General features: G+C 34.5%; 1 protein-coding gene across 3 annotated transcripts in view; it reads right to left on the bottom strand.

Moving 5' to 3' along the window:
- Positions 1 to 21,581, bottom strand: part of TENT4A (terminal nucleotidyltransferase 4A) — a 101,296-nt gene that overhangs the window by 31,416 nt on the left and 48,299 nt on the right. For all 3 annotated transcript variants that reach the window (XM_069076925.1, XM_069076916.1, XM_069076905.1), the window contains exons 2-5: positions 14,902 to 15,025; positions 5,140 to 5,186; positions 4,187 to 4,307; positions 1,059 to 1,166 (exon numbers count right to left, since the gene is read on the bottom strand). In XM_069076925.1, coding sequence (XP_068933026.1) covers positions 1,059 to 1,166; positions 4,187 to 4,307; positions 5,140 to 5,186; positions 14,902 to 15,025 — 400 coding nt within the window. The remainder of the gene's footprint in view (positions 1 to 1,058; positions 1,167 to 4,186; positions 4,308 to 5,139; positions 5,187 to 14,901; positions 15,026 to 21,581) is intronic.

Raw genomic sequence — 21,581 nt, 5'->3', positions numbered from 1 at the left:
GTAAACATCAGAATTTTTATAAAACTTTGATATTTATGTTTTTAATTCTGATAATTTGGGATAATAGGACTTGTAAAACTTAGGTTAAAAAGAAATCATTAAAAATCTATACAAACCTGTATCTGATTACTTATCATCTCAGGGAAAATGGAGAGGAGGGAGGGATAGAATTTGGAATTCAAAACTTTATAAGTTTTAACATGTAATTGGGGAAAAAAATAAAATATTTTTTTAAAAAAGCCTAAGTATATTTTAGTTTAACAGTTATTTCCTGAAAAATGAATCACATTAAAGAAGGTTTATAACTTTTTTGCAAGTCACCTATTTTTGGTATTGCTCTAAGAAAGGATTTTTAAAATCTACAGCGAGACAAAGCTATCGCTTAAAAAATGTTTCATTCAATCAAGTGTTCAAATAAAATGTTAAGTTCATCTTAATCAAAATGAAGAGCATTTCAAAGGATATATTTTTCCTTGATTTTTTTAAGTTGTAGTAACAGTTACAACTGAATACTAGACAATGTTACATTTCTGAGCTTTAAACTCACAACTAATGTATGATTTATTGAACTCTCATTAAAAATCCTGAATTAAACTCATAAATATGGCTAGTCTTCTATGTTATTTCTACAAATAAATACAGGAAAGAGAATTTTAACAACTTTTTTCACAACAAAATTCTACTTTGTTTCAAATTTAAAGATAGAACAAGATAGTTCACAATGTAGAAGCAAATTTGCCACATGGTTACTTTGAATAGAACTCTCTCAGCTACAACTCTTCAATGTAAATAGTAGCAAAAATGCTCAAGTTTGAGTGGAAAAGCAAATCTTCTAATTACTTAGAAAAGGACTCTCCTTTATAACTTTGTAGCACAAACTGGAGCAAATATAATGCATTAAAAATAAAACTAAGTCATTTTCCAAATATATTCCATATCCAACATTGTTTCTTATATAGTTTAAAATCAAAGAACTAAAATTTTAAAAATCAAAGAACTAAAATAAGTTTTAAAATTCCTTACATTTTTTATTTGAGATTCAACTTTAATAAGCATACCTTCATATAATCCTTGATCAAGCGAGCTGCCTTCACACCAGTTTCCATATTAAAACTGATGTCAACTTTCACTTCTGTCTCCTGGTCAGTGAGTTTTATTATTGGTACCTGAAAAAAGTTTTAAAGAAACTGATAAACAGTCAAAGGATATGAATAGGCAGTTTTCAGAGGAAGAAATTAGAGATATCTATAATCATATGAAAAAAATCCTTTAAATCACTATTGATTAGAGAAATGCAAATCAAAACAACTCTGAGGTACCACATCTGACAGGTCAGATTGGCTAACACAACAAAACAGGAAAATGATAAATGCTGGATAAGACGTGGGAAAATTGGAACACTAATGCATTATTGGTGGAGTTGTGAACTGATCCAACCATTCTGGAGAAAAATTTGGAACTATGCCCAAAAGGCTATAAAAACGTGCACACCCTTTGACCCAGCAATACCACTTCTATGGCTGTATCCAAAAGAGACAATACAACTAGGAAAAGGACCTATATGTACAAAAATATTTATAGCAGCTCTTTTTGTGGTGGCAAAGAATTGGAAATCAAGGGAATGCCCATCAATTGGGGAATGGCTGAACAAGTTGTGGTATATGAATATAATGGAATGCTATTGTGCTAAAAGAAACAAGGAGCAGATGGACTTCATAATAACCTGGACAGACTTATATAAACAGATGCTGAGTAAGGAGAGCAGAACCAGGAGAATGTTGTACACAATTACAGACACACTGTATCTGTGATGACTAACTGATAGACTGGGTTCCTCTCAGCAATGCAAAGCTATATAAGACAACTCCAAAAGAGTCATGATGGAATGGGCTATCCACATCCAGAGAAAGAATTTGGGAGTCTGAATACAGATGGAAGCAAACTACTTGCTCTCTTTGTTTCATTTTATTTCTTCTTTCTTGTTCATTCCACTGGTTGTAATTCTTCTTTGCAACTTGACTAATGTTTAATTTGAAGGTATTGGTAGAACCTATATCAGATTACATGCCACCATAGAGGGGGAAGGGACAGGAGAGGGAAGTGGAGAAAATTTGGAACTCAAAAACTTGTGGAACTGAATGTTGTAAACTAAAAGTAAATAGTTTTTTTTTAAAGAAAGAAATTACTGACTTACTATGTAACACTTGTAGTTATTTAATAAAATTTTTCAAAATTGCTAGCTTCTATACATTTTAAGAAATAAAAATAACAAACACAGCTGGACAAAAAGGACTTAGCAATAATACCTCTATCAGTGAAGAGACTGAAATCCTACATCATCTTGTAATCATAAACTGGATTACCAGAAATGTAAATGATGTAAAGAAAACTAATGCTCCCTTTCAAAATAACTATAAATAACATAGTACTTACAGTATTTTGCATATAGTACAATTTAGTAAAAACATCAAGGCAATGTAATACAGTACTTCAAAGTTCTAGAGTTTAAAAGAATCTTAGAAATACATCTCATTTTTACCAATGAGAAAACTGAGCCCTCCAGAGATTAAGGAATGTGCTCAAGGTCCCACAGTTTAGCATTCTCATCATCACTGTAATAATTATAAAAATAACACTTACATAGCACTAAGTGCTAGGCTTTGTGCTAATCACTTTACAATTTTTATCTAATTTGATCCTTATATAATAAATATAAGAGGCAGGTGTTTTTATTATCCCCAATTTAACAGATGAGAAACAGAGAGGTTAAATGATTTGCCCAGGGACATCTAACTAGTGAGGATCTGAGGCTGGAGCTCAACTTAGGTCTCTCTGACTCTGAGTCCAGCTCCCTATTTAGTGTGTCACCTAGCTGCCTCATAATTAGTAACAGAGCTGAAACAGTATCATTCATGACTACACCAAAATGCTTCTACATGAAAGTACAACTCAATCAGTAAATATAGATGACTGAGATCTTATTTATTCTTGTTTTTACAGAACGGAGAGTTTGGGAACAGCAGGTACCCCAGGGTCAAAAGGATACAGGTGCATCCCTCCCACAAAAATTTGCCAGTGGTGTAACAAGGTAGTGAAAAAAACACTTTGTCTATTACTAGTCTAAATTGTAATTGCTTATTACTTAATATTTAATACAAATTATATTATTACTCAATACTACTTATATTAAAACCTCTTTTTTTAAGGATTTCTAAATACTTTAATTTACCTTTAAGAATCACAACATGGCAGCCAGGTGGCGCAATGAGTAAGAGTGCTGGCCCTGGAGTTGGGAGACCGGGGATCAGTTCCGGTCTCAGATACTTAACACCCACACAAAATAACTGGCCATGTAACCTTGAGCAAGTTACTTAACCCCAATTGCTTTAAAAAAAAAAAAGTGGCTTTTAGGGGTGGCCAGGTGGTGCAGTGAGTAACAGTGCCGGCCCCAGTGTCAGGAGACCTGGGATCGGTTCAGGCCTCAGATACTTGGCACCCACACAAAATAACTGGCCATGTAACCTTGAGCAAGTTACCTCACCCCAACTGCTTTAAAAAAAAAAAAATCACAACAAATTTAACTTTCTATATCAGCAGGAATGTTATCACTCATCAATATAAAGATAATATTTTTTACCCCTGTAAATACTATAGTGAAATATAAGAATAAAATTTTATTCAATTTGAAAACTGAGCAAATAGTTAACAAAAGTTCCTTTGCTGTTCCTCTATCTGGACTTTTATATTAATACCACTATTTTGGAGCTTACTAACATAATGGGAGTATACTGAAAACCTAAAATGCCCCTAGCCTATCATCTGCAAGGTCTCTGAATGACTACAATCTTTCTAACTTGCAGCATATCTCTTCCTCCACAAGGAAGAAATTAAGTTTAAGTAAAATTATGGTATTCTGCCAAGAAAATCTTGATTGTTTATTAGTTCTTGTTCTACTTGTAATTAAGATTTCCATTAAGTTTTTATACAGCTGGTAATCATGATTACAGAATACATTACAAAAAGATTGACATTATATACACTCAAATTTTAACCTAGACAATATCTAACTGTTGAAAAACTAAACATATTAAATCATCATAATCTACTGGACCCAAACAGCTGCTTGTGCATTATTTTTTTCAGTTCTTAAAACCCACCTGTTTCTTTACTTTTAAAAAATACTTACTGTAGCTTTGTCAAGTACTTTAATGGAACATGGCTCAGCCACATTGTGTTTCCGTAGTGCTTGTTCCAACAGCTGTAAAGGAGGACGTTCCCATTTTCCAAAAACTACTAAGTCTATGTCACTACATAAAAGATAGAGTACATATGTCAATAAAACATGCAATAAAGTACAAATAAATCATTCACTCTGTCTTTAGGAGCATAAAATAATGCTATTAATTGTCATCACTTGTAAATGGCAGCTTATTTCCCATTATAAAATAACAAAGAACAGAACAGTTAATTAGTTTCCTAAACATCGTACAGGCATAATTTAAAAAGAGAACCCATGTCTCCTGATTCACACTCTGTGACCTCTACTGAATACAGTGTTTTTCCAAGTCAAATTCACCTTTTGTTAAATGTAATTTGTGATGTCCCTGGGCTATCTAGAATCATCATATCTATCTCTCCCTCAATCTGCAAATAAGTAATTACAGACCAGAAAAACAGACATTAACTCTTAAATATCAAATTGTTAACGAAATTTCTTATGTAATTACATTAAATCTTACCCATAATTATAAGTAAAAAGGCCTATAATGGGAAAAATCAAGAATTATAAAAACTCATACTTAGGAACATTGAATCATAGAGTTAGATGGCATGGATGCCAAGTAGTTCACCCTCTCATTTTATAATGAAGAACTGGGGAACTTAAATAAGTACAAAACTAAAACTGTGAACTATGAACATAAAATTATAATAAATTCTGAAAGCCCATGATATTTCATTTCTTACCACCATTTTCCCCTAAGTTCTTTACCAGTCCCAATTTGGCTATAATCATGTGATAAATAATCTTGAAACTTTAAAAAATTAAACACCACTTTAAATCTTTAATGCACATACACACAATATTTAATGGGAATTAAGAAACAAAGCAGGTAAAAATTTAACTTAAAACTAACTTACCTAGTTGGAAGATAAAGTCCTGTACTAAAGCTGCCAAATATCTGAACCTGAAAGAAAAAGATATTCTCTACTAAAGCATTTCAAAGCAACTCATTATTATAAATTCTGACTAAATTAACAAATTGAACATAAAAAAGAAAATACTTATTATTAGATACAAAGCCAAACTAGAATTTTAATAATAAAACACACCAAAATTAAATAATTGGTAAGAAAAAAATTAACAATCTACATTTTTTATTTTATTGACTTCCTATTCTCACTGTATGAATCTCTAAAGCTCTCAAAACCAAAGAATTAGTCTTGTTGCTCCACCTGAATAACTTTTAAAATAAATATTGTAATTTTTGAAAGCCCTATGATAGATGACATTGTTCCTAAATCAAAATAAATCACTTAAGCAATTACATTTGTAAGAACATCAAAAAGTGACATATAATTCATCTACTACAAAAATAAAAATATCTAAAGTTTATATAGCACTTTAAATTTGGCAAAGTGTTTTACTTATTCAGTGAAACCTTAAAACAACCATAAGTGTTATCTTCATTTTAGAGGTGAAGAAACTAAATCTCAGAGAAATTAAGTCATTTGCTGAAAGCCACACCAAAAGTGTCAGAAACAGGATCTGAATCAAGATCTCTCCTAATTCTAAGTCCAGTCCATCTGTAAAAGAATTCAAATATGCATCAAATATGCAAAAAAAAAAAACCCTGATATTTAAATCATGATATTTAAACACAAGAGCCTGATGAGTTAGCATTAGTAATATGTGGGAAAACTATGGAAGATGGGGAAAGTAACAGAAGGTTAAGAAAAGGACAAATGTTTTGATTTCCCCACTCCCACATGTTCCCCCTTCATCCCCTCCCCCCAAAAAGAAATTTGCAAACTACAGGCCAGTGAACTTGAATTTGATTCCTAGGAAAATCCTAGGATGGATCACTAAAGAAATGGTGATGAATATCTAGAAAAGGAAAAAGTGACTTGAAAGAGCCAGTATGACTTCATTAGAAATAGGTTATACCAAATTAACATGATTTCTTTTTTTTTTGATGGATTGCTAAAACAATGAGAATTCCATAGATATATTTTACATGTATTTTAGCAAAACTTTTGACAAAATATCTCAAATTACTCAGATGGAAAAGATGGAAAAATGTGGAGAAGATAATGCAATTAGACTGATTCAGAACTGGTTGGATGGTCAGACTCAAAAAGTAGCTGTTAATGGTTCATTATCAGCAGGGCAGGAGTTCTGCAGTGAAGTAACCCAGGAATATGGGTTTGGCTCAATGCAGTTTATCACTTTTATCAATGACTTAGATAAAGATAAAGATGGAAGATTCATCAAAGTTGCACATGACATTAAAATGGGAGGGACAGCTAACACACTGAATAAGTCAGGAGCCCAAAAATATATTAGCAGATCAGAATATTGGGCTGAATCTACTAAGATAAAATTTAATAAGAATAAATGTAAATCTCACACTAACAAAAAGATAATTCATAAGCACAAGATTATAGAGAGATGCTTTTATGACAACAATCTGGGTGTTTTAGTGGACTACAAACTCAGTCTCACTCAGCAGTACAACGTGGCTGTCAAAAGAAAAATCAAATAAACAAATATAGTCTTGGGCTCTGCTAAACGGGAGAAAAAAGGAGGTAAAAGTTCTTCCACATTCTGTCCTGGCGAGACTATTATCTGGAGGATTGTGTTGAGTTCTGATTGCTTTGTTTTAAGGAGGATATTAATAAACTGGAGAGATTCCAGGTGAGGGAAAGCATCATTGTGAAGGGCCTGGAATTCATGTCATACAGGACTGGATAAAAGAAACTGAAGATATTTGGCAAGGAACAAATAAGATGAGAGGGAGAGATTTTAAAGGGCTATCAAATAGAGATGGTATTTTTTTTTTTTACTGGGTGGTTCCAAATGACAAATACAATGGGTAGAAATTGCAAAGAGTTTAATTAAGGCTTGATATTAGAGGGGAGGGTTTCCTAACAATTAGAGCTGTTCAAAAGTGAAAATGGCTGCCTTAAAAAGTAGTCGTTTTTTTCCCACTCGGAAAATCTTCAAGCAGAATCTAGATAACCTCTAGTAAGGTATTTTATAGTGAGGGTTCCTTTTAGGTGGAAATTAAAGTAGATAGCCACTAAAGTCTCTTCTAATTCTCAAATTCTAGGATACCCTAAAAATTGTATTAGAAGCAAACTAAATGTAAGGATTATAAAATAACAAGAATATTCATAGGCTACACAAAGTTTTGTTATGAACATATTATATAATGCTATAAATGTGCTTTAAAAGTCAGTTTATTTTTAGAATGCTACAACAAATTATCCCTAAAATGAGTCATATATTAAAGCACAATAACCAGCCAAGCTAGAAACTATACATTTAAGAGCCTTAAGTAATAAAAACAACAGGTTGATTATATGCCAGGATACTAACTGGGTGAATAAAGTCTAAATAAAAATGACTGCTGTATTTGTATAATTTCATACACACACACACGTACACACAGTGTGTGTACACGTGTGTGTGTATGTGACTTTTCTCATCTCATGCTAAGGCAAAGAAAACTGTAATTTTAATAATTTCATGGAAATACAAAATGAATTTATCTACCCAAATCTTACACCATTAAAGAAGAAATTGTATTTTCTTACTACTAAATCAAAATCATTACAAATTCACTAAACTGAAAAAGTTTTGGTAGTAACTGACATCAGCAGTTTCCTTAATTTTTTTAAGGATTTATTAAAATTGGAAAGCAGGGGGCAAGGAAAAGGATAAAAATCTTTACCATACATTTTAAGACTAAATGGTCTGGTGGAAAACCAATGAAATTAATCATTCAATTTTTTTAAAAAGTAAATTGTGGGACATCAGTTTAGGTAGCTGCAGTGGGAGAGACAGAAATTGTTAAGTAAATGACTGAAAGGAATCTTTTTTAAACACCTCATTAGAAGTTCAAGAAAAACATGTGTTGATAATAGAGGTCTTTTTTATACACCAAAAGAAGAATGGCAGCAAGATAAATAATTGAACTAGTGAGCAAAATTCAAAAAATAACCCCAAGAAATCAAAATAAACACTAAATTAATTCTTCCTTTTCACTGCGGAAGCCATTAAAGATGATTCTCATTCTCAAATTGTGCTTTCATATGGGTAAGGTTGAGATAGAAACCAATGATAAATGTACCAGATGTTCTAGACTGTCTAGAGATAGGAAAATAATTTTGATGGGATGACACTGAGCCAAGAGTTTTGAAGGCACTTAATGGTGAAATTGGATAACTATAGGCCAAAATGTGTAACTTCTCATTATACACAGAAACTGAGTTGAAGAAGTGGCAAATGGCCAATAATTATGAGACAAGAATGCTCTACAATAGACCCTGAGAAATAATTAAATCTCATTTTCATAATGAGTAAGGAGGTAGAATCTATAACAATGCTTAAATAAATAATTTAGTAAGAGGAATTCATGCCTGACTAACTTACTAAAAATTCTGTAAGGTAAAAACCTTACATTTAGATAACCAGGAACTGTGGATAATAGTCTATAACTGACAAAGATTTTCTGAATCGGGAAATGTAGGGGGCGGAGCCAAGATGGCGGAGTAGAAGCAAGACCTTCCCGCGGCTCCAGCTTCCACCTTCCCCAATCCATGTAAAAAGGGGACTCTAAACAAACTTTGGAGCTGCAGAACCCACATAATGACACAGAGAAGCTAACCTCCCGCTGAGGACAGCCCGGCAGGCCAGCAGGAATCTGCCAGCACAGCGCTCTGGGAGCCGAGCCCAGGCTTTAGCCCCAGAGCGAGTCTGACCAGCCACCAGCCAAAGGGACTCCAGATCAGCAGCAGCTGTGGCCGTTTCCAGATTTATCAACACATAGACACAAAGGACAAAGTGAGAGGTCAGTACAGTCTGGACTTTGGGACCAGTAAGTGGGAGTGCGTGGCTTTTACCCCCGGGGCGAGAAACCGCTGAGACTCCAGCACAGCCAGCCAGCTCCACGTGGCGGCTTCAGCTCCTGGCCTGCAGAGTGTAGGGGGACCAAGCACCAGTCTGAGGGGTAATCGCTCTTGCTTTAACCTGCTTGGATCTGGATTGCAGTCTAGGGTGCAGGTCCTGGGGTGTGTGTCCAGCTTCCCAGAGCGTGTGGAGACCTCAGAGAGGGCACCCATCTAATACCTCCAGCAGCTGAGAAAACCCCAGCGTTTGGGACGAAAACTCCCATCTGGTGGCAGAGTCCTACTGTGGCAAAAAGCCCAAAAGTCAAATAATTGAGTGGCAAAATGAGCAGGCAGAGGAAACAAAGCAGACAGAAGATTCCAACATTACACTCCTATTTTGGGGATAAGAAGGAGCAAGGCATGGAACAGGAGGAAAACAGTAAAGTCAGTACTCCTGCACCAAAAGCTTCAAAGGAAAATACAAGCTGGTTACAGGCCAGAGAGGACCTTAAGAAGCAGATAAGAGAAGTGGAGGAAAAACTGGGAAGAGAAATGAGAACAATGCAAGAAAATTATGAAATGAGAGTCAACAGCCTGACTGAAGAAAATAATACCTTAAAAAACAGACTGACTCAAATGGCAAAGGAGGCTCAAAAGGCAATGAGGAGAAGAATGCCTTAAAAAGTCGAAATTTGCCAGATGGAAAAAGAATCTCAAAAGCTCACTGAGGAGAATCATTGCTTCAGAATTAGATTGGAGCAAATGGAAGCTAATGACTTTATGAGAAATCAAGATGCTGTCAAACAGATCCAAACAAATGAAAGAATAGAAGGCAATGTGAAATATCTCATGGGAAAAACCACTGACCTGGAAAATAGATCCAGGAGAGATAATTTAAAAATTATTGGACTACCTGAAAGCCATGACCAAAGTAAGAACCTAGAAAGCATTCTCCAGGAAGTTCTCAAAGAAAACTGCCCTGATGCTTTAGAACGAGAGGGCAAAATAGAGGTTGAAAGAATCCACCCATCACCTCCTGAAAAAGATCCCAAAAAGAAAACTCCTAGGAATATTATAGCCAGGTTCCAGAATTCCCAGATTAAGGAGAGAATATTACAAGCAGCCAGGAAGAAACAATTTGAACATTGTGGAAACATAATCAGGATAACCCAGGATCTGGCAGCTTCTACACTGAGGGATCGAAGGGCTTGGAATGTGATATTCCGGAGGTCAAGGGAGCTGGGATTAAGACCAAGAGTTACCTACCCAGCAAAACTAAGTATCATGTTTCAGGGGAAAATATGGTCATTCAGTGGGATACAGGACTTTCAGGCATTCTTGCTGAAAAAACCAGAGTTGAATAGAAAATGTGACATTCAGATACAAGAAGCAAGAGAAGCATGAGAAGGTAAACAGGGAAAAGAAATCATAAGGAACTTATCAAAGTTGAACTATTAACATTCCTACATGGAAAAACAATAATTGTAACTTATGAAACTTTTCTCAGTAGTTGAAGGGATTAGAAATATATATATATATATATATATATATATATATATATATATGTCTTTATATGAGGGTATGCGGGCATATGAATACATATGTGAATGTGTGTATATACGTTTACAAGTATACATAGATAGAGGGAACGGGACCAATTTACCAGGAAGGGATGATACTTAAAAGGTGAAATTGACAGGTGAGAGGAGTATAATGAGAAGAGATGGGGAGAGACAGAATGGGGTAAACTATCTCATACAGAAGAGGCAGGGAAAAATGGTTGCAATGGAGGGGAAGAATAGGAGGGCAGAAGGGAATGGGTCAACCTTATTCCTATTGAATCTGGCTTGAGGAGGGAGGGAAATACACACTAAATAGGGGACCTCACCCTCCAGGAGAATGGGGGGGAAGGGGATGAGAGGGGGGATGATGGAAGGGAGAGCAGGCTGGGGGGGAGGGAAGTTGGAAGCACCCACTTTTGAAAAGGGACAGGATCAAAGTAGAGAATAGAACGGGTGGGAGGGAAATGTAGTCAGTCTTTTACAATATATCTACTATGTTATTGTTTTGCATTAGCCACACATGTACAACCTATACTGAACTGCTTGTCTCCCCAGTGGGGGTGGGTGGCAGGGGGGGAAGGGAATAAATCTGGGATTGAAAGTTTTAAAATCAAATATTCAAATATATGTGTGTGTGTGTATACTATTATTAATACCATCTTACATGTAATTAAGAAATGGGATGTACAGGCACTGAGGCATAGAGATCCACTGGAAAAGTCGAAACAGGTATGGGAGAAAATATGGGAGAGAGCAGATTGGAGGTGGGGATATCCTGTGGGACTGCTGTTTTGGGGGGATGGCTGGGGGAAAAACGGGGAGAAAATTTGTAACTCAAAATCTGGTGGAAACGAATGATGTAAATCATAAGTTAATAAAGCATTAAAAAAATAAAATAAAATAAATGTAAAAAAAAGATTTTCTGAATAGCTATACTTCAATTTCTTTTAATAAATATTTAAATGCTTATTACATTCGAGGTATTGTAAAAGGCATTAGGTACATACAATACCACATTTAAAGTGGGGAAAAGCCACCAATTCATGATCTCAAGAAACTTACAAGATATACTATATAAACAGATAATTAAACACAAAATAATTTGAAGGAAAGAGCACCACCAACTAGGAGGTTCAGAAAAGGTAGATCAACTGGGAGAGAGAATATTCCACGCATTAGGGATACCTATCAAAAGAACTGGGGGCAGGGAATGGCAAAGTTTGGGAAACAGTGAATAGGTCAGTTTGAAAGTAATGTCATTATATAAAAGGCAGGAATGTGAAGCTAAATCTGAAAAATTAGCCTAGGGTCAGAAAAGGAAGTGCAAAATTCTGGACTGAGTGTATAGGGAGTCACTGAAGATTTCTGAAGAGAGGAATGACATGGTCAAAGCTATACATCAGGAATATTATTTTGGCAGCTCTATGGATGGTGGATTAAGGAAGAAAAAGACTTAAGGCAAGAAAACAAATCAGAACACTACTACAATAATCTGGGAAAGAAGTGAGAAGTACCTGAACATCGGGATGACAGAAGTATGAATGAAGATAAGAGGATAAACTCAAAGGTGTTATATAACAAAATTTAGAAATGGGCTGGATGAAGGGTTGGAGTGGTATAAGACCAGAAAAAACAAGGATGATTCAGTTTATAAACCTAAGTGACTGGAAAGAGAGTGGTGCCTTCAAGAAAAATAATGAAATCTGGAAATGGGATAGGCTTAATGAAGAGAATTATCAATAACCATTTTGGAGAAATTGAGACTGAGAGACCTACAGGACATTCAGGATAAACAAATAGCAGAAGACAGCGAGGGGGTTAAAGGAGTCTTGAGTTTAGGAAAGAAATTAGAGCCAGGTTTTAACTTGGGAGTCATATGCATCAAAATAATAGCTGGACCCATTAGAACTAATTACCAAGGAAGGAGAAATAAAGAGAAAGGGGAAGAGGGTCTAAGATAGAGCCTGGAAGGAGGAGGGGGAGGGAAGGTGTAGAGAAGAATGGTACAAAGCAGTATAAAAAGGAATAGTCAAAGAGGACTGAGGAAAGCTAAGGAGACAAATGGAAGCCAAAGAAGTACCCAAAGGGGAAGAGTGGTTCACAGTGTTGAAAGCTGTCAAAAGGTCAGGGTGAATGATGCAATTAAGGTATTATTATAACTTATGAGAGAATAGATTCCACTACATGATAGTAGAACCAGATACTGAGGAGTCAAAAAGTGATTAGGAGTTGAAGAAGTGGAGGTATTGACTATGAATGCCTTTTTTCTCCAGGATTTGGCTGTGAAAGAAAAAAGATCTAGGGAAAAAAGAATGAGGAAATGGCATGGTTGAATGAAGTTTTGTTTTGGTTTTTTAGGATAAAGGAGACCTCACAGCACATTTGTAGGGAAGGGAGTGGTTGATAAAGAATTTTAACAGGAGATAGAAGTTAACTAAAGGGAAGAGAAAACAGATATGGACCTTGCAAGGAGAGGAACTTCATTGTCAGAGATAAGACAAAAGAAAGAGACTATGGCATAAGAGAGAATGAGGACTTTCTTTTTTTCTTAAAGCAATTGGGGTTAAGTAACTTGCCCAAGGTTGCAGGGCCAGTTTTTTTTGTGTGGGTGTTAAGTATCTGAGGCTGGAACCAATCCTGGGTCCTCCCGACTCCGGGGCCAGTGCTCTTACTCACTTCACCACCTGGTGGCCCAAGAATGGGGACTTTTGAGTATAGAATAGAGGAGAAAAGGGTGTACATGACAGAGGGCCTCAAGGATCTCTGTTGAGTCAGCCTGGGATAGAGTGATATAGGGGAGGAGAAAAGAAATTTTAAATTATAATAATATCAGGAAAAAAAAATAAAAGAATTACTGGGCAGTAGTGAAGCATGTTTTTAAAATATTTCTTTACCACGGAAATGAGAAGATCATTTTTATTAAGGTTAAACAAGAAAAGAATGGAAAAGAGAAAGATAAATGGAGGTATATGGAATGGTAATTGGGAATATAGTCTTACACACAAAGAATCTGTGATTTCATAAGCACGAGGCACTTCAAAGGGGGAACTCCATCCACCAAAGCCTACCTCAACGGTTTAATATGTAAATTAAAAGGAGGTGCCTAAGGTAAAGAAAAGTTAATGATTTGCCCAAGGTCACAAAGAGAAGAGTAAGAAGTAGCTTAAATCTTCCTGACTTCAATTTCAGGACTCTATCCTTTATGTCACACTGCCTTTACCAGAACTACTCCTATCTTCATGACTTTTTTATAAATGATGTGGACAAAGATGTACAAAGAGTACTATATAAAGACTGACACATTTAAGGCAAATGTAAGGCAAAGAAAAATTAGTTTTACAGTACAAATGATAAATTTACAGTCTACTATAAGCTTCTTTAGAGCAGAAACAATGCCTTAGACATCTTTTATCTCTTACAGTGCCTAGTACAGTGCTGGTCAGTTCAGGAGAGTTCAGTAAATAAAACTTTTTTTAAAAGTATTAAAATATGCAATTAATAGTTCATCTTTATGCGAGGTGGCCAGGTAGCACAGCAAGTTAAGAGCACCGGCCCCAGAGTCGGGATGACCTGGGATCGAATCCAGGATCAGACACTTAGCACCCACCCAGAAACACCTGGCCGTGTAACCTTGAGCAAGTTACTTAACCCCAATTGTTTAGGGGCGGCCAGGTGGCGCAGTGAGTAAGAGCACCAGCCCCAGAGTCAGGATGACCTGGGATCGAATCCAGGCTCTGATACTTAGTACCACACCCAGAAATAACTGGCCGTGTAACTTTGAGCAAGTTACTTAACCCCAATTGCTTTAAAAAAAAAAAGTTCATCTTTATAAAATATAAAAGTTTATAAATAAACTTTTTAAAATAATAAAAGTTTAAAAATAAAACTCAAAAATAAATAAATAGATAATTTAGGTGATAAGTGAAGTGGTTTGTCCAAGATTAAACAACGGATGGAAGAGTCCAGGCTTAAACTTAGTTTCTTCCTTCTATAATTCTATTCCTACTGAGTACTATACTACTTCTCAGATGGCATGTAGATTAAATGAAATTAGAATGTTTGGAAATTCTTAACTTTTAAGGCAGGAGTAATAAAAAAAATCATACTTTTCCTTAAGATGTCTGTTTGGTAGCACTCTGACTAGAAAATGAGTCTGATTCTTTAGGCAATTATATTTTTAAGCTTACCTATATAATCATACAGAGCTTTGAAAATATGCACTTACATCAGCTGTAGGCCAAAGATCTTTTATGACCGTTTCTATTCTTTTAACTACTTCTCTTCGCATAGCTGCTTCTTCAGGACAGGGGGACATGAAATTATAAAAGTCAATTATTTCCTCATGAAGCCTAAAAGGAAAAAAAGGGGAGAAGGAAAGAATCATTACTATGAGTATAAATAAGCTTCCCAAGTTTGCTTAACAATACAGACCTATTAACAGCATTATTTAAGCCATATAAACAAATCATAGGAATAATTTTTAATTCTATTGGTTATTTTATAGTTAAATGTATAAGTTATACACTTTTAATAATAACTGGACTAAACTAAAATAAGTCATACAAAAGGATTTGGTTCTGAAGATATAAATGGGAAAGGGGAAAAGTGGATTAGTGGAGAAGAGAAGCACAAGAGGGAGAGGGGAAAGGATATATAGAAGAGAAAAAGCAATATAAGTACGTATATAAGTAGTCACAGAATTCTACTACAGCCAAAGAACTCAAAGTCATTTAGAATTAGCATTGCTTAACTTAATCCAATAAACATCCAAAGGTAAAAGAGAACACTGGAGAGCAACAGCAAGAAATAAGTTAATTTTAAAAGGAATTATCTTATTTTTATTTTTCTAAATCAAATCCTGAATAAAATGTCTAAAATAGAGATCCTCCAAAAGGCTTACCCACCTCCACTTGCCTCCAGCCACTTATCTTTCCAGTCAAAAATTTATATCATCAACTGATAGGCTCACTCAGCAAAGACCCTTGAGGGCTCTCTGTCATGTACACCCTCTTCTTCTCTATTCCATCTCCTATAGCCCAGTTATTATTAACCTCACTATGGCTTTTATAGGAAAGAAGTACTTATGCCAATTTAGCACAAAGATTTCAAGAAGGTTAGTCTGTTATTTTATTACAGAACTAGGAGGCAGAAAAGAGTAAAAGTAGTACTACAGAATTTTTTAAATACACACACACATATATACACACAAACACATATTTTATATATATATATATTTAAAATTCATGTGCTTATATTGAAAAGTATGTATCTTATAAACATACATATTCCATTGTTACTGGCAATATAAATGATATTGACTTAATAATAATAAATGATTAATGACAAAATATTCTGTCAAAAAAGGAATACAAAACAATGCCACTTTACTGTTACTGTACTACATACAGCTTCTGGTGCTGACTTCAACAAGCTATCTAGTAATGAGTGCTTTGTTGTTGTTGTTATTTTTAAACAAGACTTTAAAAAATTGAAAAGATGGACAGGAACAATAATGATAAAACCCTGGGGGTAGCTGTGGATTACAGTATTTTAAGCAGCCCAGAAGTTCAAACTGCTTGAGTAATAAGAGTCGATGCCATTTGTTCATGATTTATGGAATGAAAATAATTGCAGCATTTCAGAATGCAATTAAACTGTGTAAAATTTTTATCAGAATGGTAATAACCATCATTCAAATGTAAACACTATCTTAATAGAACAGAGTTATTCAGGAGCATAAGTAAAATCTTATAAAGTGAATTTATAAGAAAAGGGGCAGAAGAGCAATGAAATCAAATAGTTTTAGTACATTTATTATTATAATAGAATTTTCTGTTAATACATAACCATATATTTTATCAGATGAATTGAGAGTAATTTAAAAGCACTATGTATCATGTTTTACATTTAATATACCATATTTATCACTGTAAAGATCAAACTGCCCACAACTAGAAAGAACAATTAACAAATTAGTGAGTCCATAGAAACATCTTTTATTAAGACTTTTTATATCAGTAAGATGGACCTACAGAGGCAGCAGAGTACTACATTTGAAGTTAGTTAGACTTGGGTGCAGATCCTGCCTGTGACACATCTCAAAGAGAGTGACCCCCTAGGCAAGTTCAGCTTACCCTCTTGGCCTCCAGTAATTCTGTAGGACATCTAATAAATCATAGACACCTGTGATCTCCTTTGGTGCAATATATTACCACAAAGCAATCCTTAGACAAAAAATTAAAGGTCCTTTATTTTTTCACTTAAAATGAGCTTATCTTTATTAAATTTATTAGTGATTATGAGCATATAAAAGAACAGCTAAGAGGAAATAACACAGGGATAGGAATCAAGAGACCTTCCTTCTACTTCTTGCTACTTTTATAACTTTAAAAAAGTCACCTCATCCCTAAAAAGTGTTAGATATACTTCTCCATTGGTAAAAAGGGAATAAAACATGCCCTACCCTAGCTTGAAGGGGTAGTGTAAAGGTAAAAATAATTTTTGCATGGTAGTTTTCATTTATGATTTCTTGAAATAATAGGCTTTGATAAGCCCATAGGGATATAAATTGAGCTATACTTGACTATGCTATTAAACCCAAATCACTATGGCTCTCACTGACTGGCTAATCATTTAGTAAACGTTTACTCAGTGCAATGAATGAGGGGGAGTAAGGGCTTTGAAAATAGGTTAAAACATTATATAATTCAAGTATCAATTACTATTATTATAACTTCAGTTAATCAACACCAGTACAGCTAAAGCATCCCAGAAATTTGCATTTCACAGAACTTCTAGGTAACAGGAAGAGAGCATATATCCATAAGACTTTAAAGATCTGAACTCAAAATCGACATGACAATAGAGCTGAACTAAAGAACACTTATTTTTGAAAGACTGTTACTCTTCTACATGAAGTTAATTTTATGAGTTTTCAGAAATTGAGAAAAGGACTCATTTTGTGGATAGCTTATTGAAGTCAGCACCAAGAGCTTTATGTAGTACAATAAGAGTCTTTTCATTTTAAAATTTAAAAGCCAAAGAATAGGAATGGAGGGAACTGAGCACAGGACAAATGCAGTAAATTTTTTTATAACTAAGCGTAGCTTGGTATAAGAGTTCTATTTAATCCACTGGCCCAAAACCTGAAAATTTATGAAAGTTGCTACTTTGAAGAAGCAAAACAAAAGTGCCCACTCCATCTCTAGTCTACCATACCTTATTCTGTTAGCAAAAATTCACAAGCAAAAATTACATTTCGAATTACTGCCTCTTTAAATGAGTACTTTGACAAATACTTCCTGACCATATGTCTGTTTATTTTTCACAATCATTTGCAACATTTTACATGTCTAAACAAGAAATTTTTGAAATATCTTTTTGTTCCTTTGCCTCGATGCTTCTAGTTTTCAACCTTTGTTGAGCTTTGTTTCTCAGGGGAGTTTTGGAGTGGGGAGAGGAAAAAGATTTTGGGGAAGGAATCTCTCTTTTTTTTCTTAGCTAAAGTTAAGAACAGATAACTTGAACTTTAAATTTATATGAAGTCTCTTTCAAGATGTTGTTATTTGAGATGTTACCAGCAAGATTAGACACCACTTTTTGTAAACATCTTCAACACCATAACCTCAAAGGAAAGGAATTATGTATAGATAAATTACAGCTAAATCCAAAAGATAAGACAAAAAATCTCATGAGTTAACTCCAGAAAACTTTAATACTTACGTGCTATCACTCAGCATCACTAACTTTAATGCCTGCCTAATGAACACAGTATCAAGCTCCCAAGTTTGTGACTCAGGGGACAACTATGGGAACACCTCCTTCCCTACCATGGTAGTGACTTTGCCTGTTCTCAACACACAACCCACAAAAAGCAACAGACATTGATTCTGCTCAGTCATGGGAAGCAAAAGGAGTTGGAGGGAGGGGAAAATGAACTGAGGCTGGCCTGAAAACATGTGTGTAGGACTTATAGCGAAAGGATAGAGGAAAATCAGGGTAATGGGACTAGAAACCAAGTTGGAACCAGGTCTCCCACCTCCCAGCTTATTCATGGAAGAGATCTGATATAATATTCTCTAATGAGAAGAGGGTAAAGTCACCTAATAAATCAGCCTTGAGGGGTCTGTTCATCTGTGTAAAGGTAACTGGCAAAAGTGCCAGAGAATGTAAGAAAACTGTTGAAATACTATAATATCAAGAGAGAAAGCCTGAATAAAAACATAGTTCATATGCAGTTGAACCAGAAAAGACCTAAAAATAGGAGGAAGAATGAATAGAACCTTGAGAAATGAAAACACTTTCAACAATTTTAATAAAAAGGAAAATAAACTAATGTTGTCTGATAAAAGAGACACACATGAACTCCATGGATATCATGGAAAAGCAGTAAGAAATTCCAGAGTGACTTGAGAGAAGTAAAACTCTTTTAAAAAATTAATAAATTTACATCAAAGCCTAAATAGCTAAGAAGGAAAAACTGAATTTTTTATCAAAGTAATAGCAAGTTTCCAAAGCAATAGAATCTATGAGAGAGATAGAGACAGAGACAGAGAAATTTGAACATAAAAATACTGAAGTGGAAGAAAATATGGTGGAAAACTTGCAAAAAGTATCCATATTAAAAGAAGGCATGAATTCCATGCCTTCAAAACTCCATGAATTCCATGACATCTAAGATATATCCAGTGATTTGAGATCCTAAATCTCTCAGATTTTTATGAATTTTAGAACCTTAAAAGCATAATTAAAGAAAGAGAGGTAAATGCAAACTAAGCACTAATCATGAGAATCTACAAAGTACTACCAGGATAAAACTTCACACTTCAAATACTAAGAGATGAAATAGTTAAATTTAAAAATTACATTTACAAATTTTGGAAGCCATGAAGAAAAAATCTTTCAAATATGAAAGAAAAGTAGTTTCAATATAGTATTGTGTATATTCATAATAAATTAGAGGAATGGAATTTTATATTCAAAAGAGCAAATCAGCCCAAACTGAAACCCTAAATAACTAATGCTAGAAACTTAAAACTAATCATCATTTTTAAAAATACACACACATACACACACATGCATGCACATGCACACGCATGGCATGGGGCTGAAAGTAAATAAGTACACTACACCAAGAAAAGACTAATGAAATTGTCTCATAGTTACAGGTTGTAGGTTTTGGTTTTGTTAAAGAAAGAGCTATGTAAAAGGGAAAATAAATTAGGGTCTTCAAAGAATAAAAAGGATCAAAGAGGCTAAGTTGTAACAGGGAAACAGAAGAAGTTAACATTAAAGAATTGCACTTACATGCCAAGGACTAAGTACTCTGAGCCCTTAAAGTTGTGAATTAATGTCTTTACAGGTGAGAATAGTGGAATAGGAAGATGCATAGTGGGGAAAGAGGATGTAGAGAAGAGAAGAATAAATGATACACTAACTCCATGGGTGATGAATAAAGAAATGGTAATTGCTATGGTCTCTTGGCAATGAGTGGCAAGAGACAGTGTGGTAAAGGGGAGGGAGTATCTTCTACTTAACAGTACTCCCACGGGATAAGAGGTGTGTAGCTGTGGTAGATCAGAACCTGGAACGCGTATTATTCCTAAAGACAGTGGGCACTGCTAGTAGTACGGGTAGTGAATCATAGAATAAGAGACAAGATGATATAAGTCCTTAGGGATAGAGGTTGATCATGAGGAGGCCAAGAAATGGGACCAAATCTCATGATGTGGGACAAAGAATGACTCTGTGTACTGTGGCCATCTAACATTATTTTCCTTATTTCTAAAAGTGGGGCACAGCAAAAGGAAAAAAAAAAAACGAGGATAAGATAAGGTCTAGTAAGGTAATAATGTACAAATAAGAGCTAACAGAGAGATCAAAGCTGGCACTTCAAAAACATTAACCCCATGATGGGCAGGAAGATAACAGAAAAGTATGAATATAGCCTTCAGAAATAAATCAGAAAATAAAACTAAGAAGAGACTAGAAGGAAAGAGAAATAAAGAGGGTTACTGAACTGAATATGGAATTTTCAAAATGCGAAAATGAACAAATCCTAAAAAATCTTTAAAATGAAGAGAAAAAATAAAATGGAAAATTAAAGAACTATGTAACATAAAAAAAAATCAACAACAACTAAAAGCTGGCTTTTTGAAAAGACCAACAAAACTGATAAACCTCTAGCTAACCTCTTAAATAGATGAAGGAAGAAAATCAAATTACTGAAGTAAAAAAAGCAACAAAATCACAACAGAGAATATAAATTATAAATACACATACAAGTATATGGCAGAGAATTTGAAAGAGATGGAGGATTATCTACAACATAAAAAATAAAAATTAGTAAAATATGAAATACAGATCTTAATCCAATTTCAAAAAATGAAACTGAACTAGGAACTATTGCGGGGGAAAAAGAAGACAGAGTGGGGATCCCCAGTACAAATAGATTTACTAGTGAATTCTATCAAATAATTAAAGAATTAATACCTATGCCATACCAATTGTTCCTAAAAATTAAGGGAAAAAAACACATTACCTAATGCATTGGTAATTTTAGAGTTTTAGTGTTAGAAAAATGAGTTTTAATGTCTGAACCTGAGAAGAAAAAAGACAAAAAAAAATAAACTATAAATTATTAAAACTAATGAATATTATTTTTTAATTCTAATAAAAAAACTAATATATACAAAAATTATGATTAAATTGGATATTCATGGGATTCAAGCATGATTCACCATTAGAAAAACAATTGGTAAAATATTTTTAAAAGAATACCCCAGAGGCAGCTAGGTGGCACAATAAATAGAGCACCTGCCCTGGACTCAGGAGAGCCTGAGTTCAAATCTGGCCTCAGACACTTAACACAAAAACTAGCCATGTGAACTTGGGCAAGTCACTTAA

The sequence above is a fragment of the Petaurus breviceps genome, unplaced genomic scaffold (genome assembly GCF_028583685.1).
Source record: "Petaurus breviceps papuanus isolate PSGF00001 unplaced genomic scaffold, PetGlider_PUasm1.0 151, whole genome shotgun sequence".
NCBI lineage: Eukaryota > Metazoa > Chordata > Mammalia > Diprotodontia > Petauridae > Petaurus > Petaurus breviceps.
This window is presented reverse-complemented; position numbering and strand designations above follow the sequence as displayed.